The sequence below is a fragment of the Argentina silus genome (assembly GCF_951799395.1).
Source record: "Argentina silus genome assembly, chromosome: X".
Lineage (NCBI taxonomy): Eukaryota > Metazoa > Chordata > Actinopteri > Argentiniformes > Argentinidae > Argentina > Argentina silus.
The window spans coordinates 7069521-7080965 of NC_139653.1; the positions used below are offsets into that span (position 1 = coordinate 7069521).

Sequence of the window (11445 nt, forward strand, 5' to 3'; positions counted from 1 at the left end):
TGAACCACTAAGGCATTTGATTCAGGTAATTTTATTTGCTAAATAAATTCATGTTATTCAGTGACACTTTGATGTAGATGTAATGAGCATGGAGGGTGATCTGATAGGAGCTGGGTGTGAGTGAACAGGCTGTCTTTGCGTGTCGGTATTTTCATCAGATCACAGCTTGGAGTGGGGCCAGCCTTGTGCACAGCTGAGCGATTGGGGGGAAGTGGGCAGACAATTAGACAAAGCCTGGCCCGTGACACCAGTTAACCCCTGAGCATCAGGCTAATGGGAGCTTTGGTGTTGCTGATACGGTTCACTCAGGCAGACAGACTAGTAGCTCCATGCATGGATCACTGATCAGGCCAGGGTACAGGGTACTATATGCTGCTTATCAGAGTGAAGTATGAGACACTGAACAAGGTGACCACACAGGTTTTTTTGGAGTATGAATCAATTCTGTTTTGTTTTTTTTAACACTTTTCATTACGATATTTCACTGGGATCAATCATTGTCGGTGGAAACAAATACTGCACTGTACGTTAATGTAAATACTGACACTAAATATTCCAGCCCTTTTTAATCAGCCATTGTGAATAAGAGCAATATAATACTGGACAATTTCAGTTCATGTCATTATCATATCTGAGGAGTTGATAGGAACAGCTACAATCTCTGTTCAGGAATCTCATTGATTGACCTTATCCATTACAATGCTGCATAGCTAACTGCCATATGTATTGCACACTCTCAATCTGACAAAACAGTCCTAATAGTGCTGTCCCACTTTCTGTGTAAACCCTTGACCAATGGCATAGCAACACATGTGCACAGCTTCTATATCCAGCATCTCAGGGGGATGGCGAACCCAGAATCCCATCTAAAGCTGTAAGCTAATTAAAGTGGGGGAGCAGATGGCTGCAGCATCGGCTGGACATAATTACTGTAGATGTGGGGTACAGAGGTTGACTGGACACTGTTAAGCAGCTGTGAGGATCTCGTGAGATGACCAGTATCCCAGCATCTCCCTGCAGCAAGGTTCTGCTCCAACCAGAAGTCTACATTCTGAATATATTTGATATTTTTTCATTTTGTCTGACTTTATTAATAATAATTTTATTATCTTCTTTTAACTTACTGTGTTGTTCACAACAACTTTGACTTTATGTAAAAGCAGCGATCAATCCCTCTGTCCCTCTTATCACAAAATTGTCTCCAGGTCATGGTTAAACTCCACCCAATGTTACTTGTTGGCAGTTGATTTCTGCCTAATAACCAAATCATGAACACCTGTTGGCAGAGGCTCTTCCTGTCTGCCAGCTTCTCGTAGACCTCATTCCAACTGCCATGGAAGAACAAAATATTGTTCTTGTGTAGAATAATAAGAAACCAAAAACTGTGACTACACCAACATGGGCGTTTTCCTGGATATAAAATGAGCGGTGAATGACGGTACACACCACTGTGAGAAAGGGGGAAAAACCTAGAGGTCTCAAGTGCTCAACATTTGTAACCCATCCTGAAGAGATGCTTCATTCTCCTATTGTACCACGTGTTAGGAAGCGGCTCAGGCCAGTAGAGGCTGGTGCTCCGGGTCAGGGGGAGGTCAAGTTCAAGGAGGTGACAGTGTACCTGGTGGAGAGGAAGATGGGCAGCAGTAGGAGGGCCTTCCTGACAGGCCTGGCGAGGTCAAAGGGCTTTCGCGTGGTAGACGTCCTCAGGTAGGCCATCCACACCACTCCCATTCTCAAATCAATTAGATTTTATTGCTATTTGATGTATACATATATAATAATGATTTCAATAATATTTAATTATAGTCATTAAAGTGAAATGATTGATCATAAAGTTATAAGTATACAGTATCATGCTTTGTCATAATTCCTGGTCATTACTTTCCTTGTGTTACATCTGATTTACACAACTGAGAATTATTGGTTCCAAGTAATGGCATGTGTGCATTTCTCAGTAGAAGTATTCTATTTGAAAAATAGAATATTTTATTGGATCCCATCCAATCCCATGTGTACATGAAAATATCTTTACTCTCAGGTTTGTTTAAGGCTGTTGATACACATGCTTCTCCATGTTAATAAGGATCCATTGTGTCATGGCTGGGCAGCAGCAGCGATACTACCCAACTGTACAGTAGCAGGCCACCGGTGGGAGTAGCTTGGATGCTGTAGAACTGCTGGCAGAAGTGCACCAGGCTGGGCATGGCAGAATTCCCAGAAACACAGCTTGAGCGCTCCTACGGTTACACTTGGCTTGATATGATTGTTTGAAACAAACCACAGGAAGTAGACCATGTGTGCTTCAAACTGACATTTTGCAAGCAGACAATTTGATATCAGTGGTAGTTTGATAACACCTCCCTTGCCTTCTTGAACAAACACAAGACATCTTCTCACATACAGTAGAGTGCACATGCTCTCAGGCACACAAGAGTGCACACAGACACATGAGGGGGGTTACATGTTGATTTGATTTGTGCGCTGTAGTTCTGCTTTGGTTGACTATGACTCAAGCTCTTTGTGAGGTGAATAAGGCATGAAACCTGTGATTCTTGACCAGATATGAACAATGTAAAACAATAATACTTATATTATAGAATACAATATAATATCCTACACGTAACCTCTCACACTTACTGAAATACTAACACACACCAATATACTGTATTGTGAAATTATTTCAAGAGTGCTGAGCTTATCTATGATTTTTGCTTTAACTGCTATGAAATTTGTGGTGTTTTAGTAATTTTGTTATCGACATTCTCACTCTTTGATCTTGATTTTGGCTTCCACAGTATAATGTAGTTTACAGAAACTCCAGGACAGGCATCAGCTCTCCCATTTGAACCCCGTTGACTTTAGCCTGTCCTTGCTTGCTGTGCTCGGCTCACAATCCCACTGTTTCTAGGAAGTTCAATCTGGTGCAGCGCTGCGTGCTTTCTGTGGGTCATTTGCATGTCTATCTGCCATTTTTCAATCACTGCTGGTAGCAATTCAGAAAAATCAACTCAGTATCTATCAATTTAAAATACTTTAAAATAATAGAGTACTTAAAATCTGTGCTTGGTCGTGCCCTGGATTGTGTCCATCTGACAGACCTCTTGTGTACTGTAGCTAGAATCAACAGAATCTCAATAAGATGTCTGCCCCTACTTTGTGTTCCCATTGTCCAGAGGCTCTTTGTCCACATGTTTGTTGCGCCTCTCTAAACCTGCTCTCAACAGCAGGGGAGTACACAGAACAGACAGAAGATTAGTCTCGCCAGTGATTCGGCCAATTAGGCCCCTGCGCTCTTCAGGAGTGTCACTCTATTGGGACGTCCTGGGCAACACAAGGAGCCGTTCAGCTGTTTTACCTCCGCTTGGAGACAGGAAGTGTAGGAGCATGTTGGGGATAATTATGCATGAATGGGCACTCTCATTGGTACCGTAGTTACCCACTGAGGTAGAACAGGGGCTCCTCGATGGGAGAAAGAGACACATCTGTTGTTATGGACTATGCGGAGCTGTGTGATACACTAGGTGAATGCATATCTCCACACTGAGCATTGTCAGCTCACTAACATCTGAGGGAAGCTAGGAAGGCTCCCGAGGAGAGTGTGTGTTGCTTTGTGAGCTCCCGAGGAGAGTGTGTGTTGCTCAGCCTGTGCTGCTCCCCTAACAGCATGCATGAGAACCTGTCAAGAATCCTTTACAGATCTAACACAGGAAAGTTCCCTTCATTCTACCCCAAACCAATTCTGTGAAATAAAAGGCTCCACTGATCTTACAGTCAGACAAACTCAGAATAATGGATCAATAAGTAAAGGGAAATTTAAAGGAATGTTTAAAATATACTGTGGGGAGCACTTTCCCTTCTAAGGAGAGCATTAAAGAGCTTACCAGTATACTTGTCACTTGCTTCAGAACAGAAAATTGTTCTATTGTTTAGCCGGCGTAAAACGGAAAACAGCAAAAAGTCCAAACACAGGCTTAATGGCAATTTGTGTCAGCTGTAACAGATGAAATTACCACAATGCTGAAGCTGTCTCCTCTGCACTCAGGTGGGTGGAGTAGCAGTAAAAGCGGCATGTTCACGACAATGAGCAGGTCAAGTACCACCAGTTGAACTGACAAATTCTGGCCTTGAGAAAAGCACTAAAAATTCAGACACACCCCCTAGCGCCACTGCCAGTCCCCGCGTTTGCGCTGAGTCTGTTTGAGTGTAAAGTAGATGGGATACTTGTGACGAACCTTACCTTAACCCTAACTCAAACCTTAACCCTTACCTTAACTTTAACACTTACCTTAACTCTTACCTTAACCCTTATCCTAATCCTAACCCTTATCCTAACCCTAACCCTTATCCTAACCCTAACCCTTATCCTAACCCTAACTCTTATCCTAACCCTAAACCGTATCCTAACCCTTATCCTAACCCTAACCCTTATCCTAACCCTAAACCGTATCCTAACCCTAACCCTTATCCTAACCCTAACCCTTATCCTAACCCTAAACCTTATCCTAACCCTAACCCTTATCCTAACCCTAAACCGTATCCTAACCCTAACCCTTATCCTAACCCTAAACCTTATCCTAACCCTAACCCTTATCCTAACCCTAAACCTTATCCTAACCCTAACCCTTATCCTAACCCTTATCCTAACCCTAACCCTTATCCTAACCCTAAACCGTATCCTAACCCTAACCCTTATCCTAACCCTAAACCTTATCCTAACCCTAACCCTTATCCTAACCCTAACCCTTATCCTAACCCTAAACCTTATCCTAACCCTAACCCTTATCTTAACAGTTTTACAATTGAACTTCAATGGGGTGACATCAGGATTCCAGTTAGCATTAAGCTTTTTCTTACTCTTCCTGTGTAGTGAGGAGGTCACTCATGTGGTGGCAGAGGACAACCATGCCCTGGAGCTGTGGACGTGGCTCCGGGGGTGTGGTTTGAGGGACCTCTCTGCCATGCAGGTGCTGGATATCACCTGGTTCACTGATAGCATGAGAAAGGGGAGGCCTGTCACCGTGGAGACCAGACACCATATTCCGGTGAGTGAAGCTTTGTTCATTGTGCCAGTCAGTTATTTTGTGTGTGTGTGTGTGTGTGTGGCTATTATTACCTACTGTTTTGAGACTGTAGAGCAAGCAAATCAAATCAACATGTAACCCCCATGAAGACTAGTGGAATGAAATCCAATGTCCAGAGTGAAGGACCTTTCGTAAATAGCGTAAACTGATTATGGTTTGTGTGTGTGTGTGTGTGTGTGTGTGTGTGTGTGTGTGTGTGTGTGTGTGTGCATGCGTGGGCGGGCATGTAATGAAGTTTAGCCCCCAGGAATTTCAAGAGAGTGTATTGTGGTGAGCACTAGATGGTGCTATTATTAACCCAAAAGGAAGGTGTTCAATGAGCTTGTAATAAAGGGAACTCATCAGTTATGCTCGTTTTAAATATGCAAGAGAACAAAAATGTTCATTTATGTGAAGGCTGCACATATAGAGAGATGAATGATCAGTATCAGAGGGCAAAGAGCCAATTAGAGACGTACATTGGAATAGATGGCGGGAATAAGTCCATGAAAGACTTTAACTTACACTACAATAGTTGAGGTTGCATAGATGTAAAACATAGACATGCTCATTTTCTCAGCACCACTTGCCATAATGACCATGTGACATGACAGAATTCATCAGAGGTATGTTAAATCTTTTGGTGACATACAGTAGGTAGGGGTTTAATAGGTACAGGCCGACATTTCAGCTGGGTATGTCTAAGTCCTGTCGCTGCAGAAATTTCATGGTGTGTTTTCAAGTGCTGCAAAAAGCTGTATCTTAAGTTTAATGCTATCAAGCTAAAATATCAGTATGAGTATTATGGTGTTGGACACTGTCTGTTATGTGTGTGTGTGTGTGTGTGTGTGTGTGTGTGTGTGTGTGTGTGCATGTGAGTATAACATTTACACATATTTGAAGAATTGGAGTGAAGAGAACACATAACTTCCTCTAGCCTCACATTAGCACATTTAAGTTGCGTCTGACAGCAGCAGAAGGATCCCCCATCTTGCACTTGTGTGCCAAATAGATCCGTCAGTGCAACGCCAGGGCTGGTGTGAGCCACTAAGCGATACTCAGTCAGATTTGTTTCCCCTGGATGACACTATGAGGGTCTCCACAGCACATGGACCCAGAATAAAGAAATATGGTGCACGGTTTAGATGGGCACTCTACTCTCTTCTCTCAGTGGAGGAAAGAGAGGCACAAGTTTCCCTTCTCCCTCCAACATCATCAGCTGTGTTCAAAAGGCTGCCTCTCTGACAATGTTATATCGGTGAAGTTATGACAATGAGTGTTTTTGCATTAAACAACCCATATGCGAAAAATACGTACATCCCATTCCTGAGCAGCCACTCATGGTATTCCATATGACGTGCAAAATATATGGCACATCAATAGAGTTCCTGTTACTTTTGTCATTAAGCGGCAGGGCTAATGATGCGATGTTGACGTTTATCGACCCGTCTCTCAGGATAACTAGAGGGTTGTTTTACTGCTTTTACCATGATGTATTCCTTTTCTAAATAGAATACACTGTGGCATTTATGTGCACCGTGCTTCCAATAGATAATTTATATGAGTTATAAATCTATTTAAGAGGCTTGTGTAGAGGCACAATATTCTCATAGCTCTGGCGTCTCTAACATGGCTCACCCAAGGCTCTTCACACTCGCTATGAGTTTTGCAATCATAAATGTTCTACCCTGCACAGAGCACGCTACCTACGGGGAATTTTAAGTATTAAACCCATTGAAATGTTCTAAATCCATTCATTGCACACTGGCATGCAGACAGACAGTGCCTGTTTTGTGTAAGTGGAGTTGATTGAGGTGCTAGGCTGGTGAGAGAGATTGAGAGATTGTTGTGGGAGTTTAGAGAGATGTGTCAGGTCTAAGAACATGTGTCCCTTGTGCAGTGGTTATCATCAATCTTCTGTTCAGAGAGATGGCAGTGCCCCCCACAGTAGGGACGGTCCCTGTGACCCCCTGACCCTGCCCAGCCGCCCGTGAGGATTTAATTAACCTGTGTGAACACACCAGTCCATCTGGGTGAATAGCATTAACCTGAGCAGAGGTCTCCTGTCTGTCTTTGTAGACGTGCTCAGGCTGAGGAGTGGGCATGGGCCACTGGAGGCTTTAGCATCACTCACCTCCTCCATCACAACAGATGGCACAGGTGTCTCTGGGAGAGGATGGGGAGCATAGTTAGCCAAACTATACTGTATGAATGCAACAGATGTTTTCAATTTGGCAATGTTATCCATAGATGTTCTCTGAATTTATCAGGAGAAAGAGGTCTTTGTAGACGAAGGCTAGAAAGTAAAATGCAGTCGTCCTCGCAGGTTTTCAAGCTCTACTCCTACAGACAGGCCTGTAGAACAACTAAGCCCAGCTGTACTGGGCCTTTACCTCAAATGTCCCCTGCATACTGATTCCGAGTTGATCCTGTCATTGGCCGAACAATCCCCATTGGATTAAATGACTACCACTGAGGTGGAAAAAGTGAAAACTGTTCTATTTTGATGAGACCAGTTAAGAGTTAAGTGAGAGAAAACTAGTTCCTCTTTTGATTGGCAAACATTTGTGCCCTGAAATATATTCAGAGCCATTCAATGTTTTTTTTTTTAAAAACAGGAGAGGTCTCTGGCAGGGAAGAAATTATGAACATTTCTAAATCCTTTACTGATTGATTCAGCCCAGCAATGCAAGAGGTGCCAACCCCTTTTTCATTATCTATTTTTAACACCCCCATTCCTTCTTAAAAGTCTTTCAGTCAACAGCCTGGTGACATTGCCTCCCCACCTTTCCTCCACCGTTTTGCCGTGTGCCCCGAACATTACATGGGTAATTTTCCACGGACACAATGTTCCATTGTAATGTCTAATTGTCTGCAAGAACATTAATATTACATCTGTAATCCTTTTGATACATTACAAATGGGGAGCAATTTCTTCTCGGAATGAGAAGGCAATTTACAGGAGGGAAATTGGATTATGAGTTGCTAAATTCTTTATGTCACAGGTTTGCTAGTGTAATGGATTTGGATGCCACCAGACTGTATGATGAGCATCATTAGCTTGTTGCCCTGGTGACACTAGAGACTGGAACGTTCTTGGCCTTCTTTGCCATCCAGACGTCAAAACTGTCATAACAATCTCACATAACTTAAATAACATAAAGCCCCATTTTGGCATGACCTCTATCCCTACCCTGGTTTGTGCTGTCATTTCTCTTACATTAAGTAGCCTAAGCCTATCACTACCAGTGGAAATGCTCTTGATATATGTATTTGCTACACACATTGTTTTTTGTTTCATTCTTTATGCAGGAACAGTCATTTACATGATGGTATGATGGTTTACATGATAATCAACACTTTGATAAGAAAATATATAAATGGTTTCAAACGACAGTTTTGTCTTGTCTTTGTACACAGGATATGATGCCCACATTGACAGGAAGTTCACCACCCAATGCCCCAGCCACTGTTTCTCAGTACGCGTGTCAGAGACGGACTACTATGGAAAACCATAACAAGATCTTCACAGTAAGGAAAAACTCATTTAACTTACAAACCGTACTCACTTTCATCATATTGTACTAATAGTATGTCTACACTTCTTCTAACCGTTTGGCCGTTGCACTGACATTGTATCCCAACCAGTTCTGCTCTAATTGGGGTCTGCCTTGCTTCACACATCAGCACATTGATGATGACCCCATCAGATGCATTAACCTACAAACCCTAGCATCTGCAGGTGCGCCAAGGGGCAACAGCTGAGGTTCCCATAAGGGCTGGCATGGAGTTGACCCTGAGGCATGGTATGTCACACTGAGATGGGCACTGCATGTGATGCTCCTCACAAACAATGATGGATCTGCCCCATGCCATCTGGCCAGCAGGCAACACATGGGCGATGCCACAGGAGGGGGTGGGGGGGTCGCCGGGCAGGCACACATATTTTCAGATAGACTGTGGAAGAGTGATGTCACAGTAGGGATGCACCGATACATGCATCAACACATTGGTACATTGCTAACACCGATTCTGAGTACTTAACACAGAGTGCCGATCCGATAATTGGCCATTTAAAAATAAACCGCTATATTTAAGCTCTGTGTGGGGATGTGACATCTAAAAGCTGTAAACAAGCTAAAGCTGGGAAACGTAACTTATTGATTAAAAACCCCGTTTCATAAGTTTGCATAACAACAAATACACACAACCGGTCCTGAGGTCGTTTCCTCCAATGTTTGCTGTTGAGGTGCATTGTGCCTCTCTTTAGCGGTTGCCTGAGTGAACTTGTCATGTTCTTTGGAATGATGGAATGTTCTTCAAGTGCTTAATGAAGTTGGTTTTGCTGGTGTTTATCTCAAGTGTGAAGTAATTCCAGACCACAGACATGGTTGTTATTGTTGTCACTGCACTTGTGTGTCATCTCAGCTGTGCAGCCGTCAGTTGAGTTTTTACGACAGTTTGCGTCATGGCATCGGAAATAGTATTCCCAATCTCAGATTCCCGATCCAGCATTTTAGACTGATATCGGCCCGACACAAACAGACAAACAAACAAACAAACAAACAAACAAACACACACACACACACACACACACACACACACACACACACACACACACACACACACACACACACACACACACACACACACACACACACACACACACACACCTGGGAGGAGTGCTCTGTTCCACTTCGCCAGTTCCTTTCTACTGCATTAGCTCTCTAATAAGCAGTCTTATTCTTCTCCCTGTCACCACGATCAACTCATTGGGCTCCAATTTAATTTGTATGTACTAAAAATGGGTGAAAAGCATGAGCAAAGCCAGCCATATTTACCTTAATATTTGTAATAGTCACAGTAGGAGTTTCAAATACTGCATCTAGCATTTCCATGATATGCAAATGCATTACGTTTACTAAAACTGGTTGAATAATCAGCGTTTTCTCAGAAACTTTGAGAAAAGACAAGGTACAATAAAAATCATGCTGTAGAGTATTCTGAGTGATTTTTTCTCTGCTCAGCACTATTTGCTCCAGAAAATTGAGGCCCAGAATTCACTTTAACACTAGAAGCCCCAGGCCATCATTACTACCAGAGTACCCAGAGTGAGGTCCGGAGACATCCATTTGTTTGTTTAGTCAGGACTTAAGAATCATTAGAATACCACATTTTGATATATGCGGTCAAATGTGGATTGCATTACAGATTGAGGGTCACTTCAATCTTTATCCCCAACAATCCCCGTGCTGCAAGTTTTTTTACAGAGGGCGGAAAGCTCCCGTTTTTGCGATCAACTTGTTTGCCTGGGAAATACTGAGTGCAGTAATTTTCATAAACATGCCAGACACACACACTGAGTGCATGCTGGCTTCTATTAACATTTAATAAATAACAGTTATTGTCTTTCTGTCTGCGACCCATTACAGTTGAAATAGGCAAGCCATTCATAACTGTAACGTCAGTTTCGAATCACCACGATGAGGGTAAACCTACAGTAAATGGAAATGGACCAGGTGTGGTAGTCATGAAAATGCTTCCAAATGTGTGATTTAGATTGTAACACTGCTATTATGTTAAAAACAGACATTTAGGAAAAGTCAGAAAAGGAGGGGGACATGGGTTACACAAGGGAGGAGTTATTTTATTATAGTGTCACATCGCACCCGTGAATCTCCATTTGGTAAGACTAGTGTTAAAGATGTGTATATCAAAGATGAGTGTTATTGCTGGGTTATGTACCATGTACTGTTTTTAAGGCACAGGTAAATCATTACATCCAGAGATAGTTTAAGCTTTCAGAAATTGACTCTGGTGTTATCTTTTGCAGAGTTACCTTTGCAGAGGACACCCAAAACAAAAAAATACACGTTGTGTATAAACCAGGGATAATCCCACCTGAAGAGAAAGGAGATGGCTTTTTGTTGTTTTACTGCAATAATCGTGAGAAATAATAGGATTTTATGTTGTGAAAATAACCCTTGATATTGTTTACAGTAATGATGTCACCCCTGCAAATGTGCCTTTTGTGACTGCACAAAGAACAGGGTGAGTGGGAGAGTTAAGGGAGACAGAGAGAGAGAGAAGATGGAGAGGATAGATAATTTGAGAGAGAGAGAAGATGGAGAGGATTAGCTAGGTTTAGAGGAAGTGTGGGAGGAAGCAGCCCATAATGCAGTGGGCATGTGTGAAGCCACAGGGGTGTCAGAGGAGGAAGTGCGAGGAGCGGAGAGGTGTCAGGATCAGGGACACAGGATGAGCATGATCTCCCCAACAGCACCCCAGCAAGCCGTCAATCAACTGGTAGCAGCCTTGCGTTATTGATTTATTCGTCCCTGTTTTCTCTTTCTCTCTGCAATCTCTCTCCTATTACTTCCTTCTC

The 11445-nt window shown here is 42.8% G+C and overlaps 1 protein-coding gene across 1 annotated transcript in view; it reads left to right on the forward strand.

Annotated features, from left to right (window-relative positions):
* Positions 1–1513: 1513 nt before the first annotated feature.
* dntt (deoxynucleotidyltransferase, terminal) overlaps positions 1514–11445 on the forward strand; it is a gene marked incomplete at its 5' end in the record, with an annotated part of 56571 nt that continues 46639 nt past the window's right edge. The window contains 3 exons of the mRNA XM_083696203.1: positions 1514–1707; positions 4868–5042; positions 8481–8591. Of these exons, the coding sequence (XP_083552329.1) occupies positions 1514–1707; positions 4868–5042; positions 8481–8591 (480 nt within the window). The remainder of the gene's footprint in view (positions 1708–4867; positions 5043–8480; positions 8592–11445) is intronic.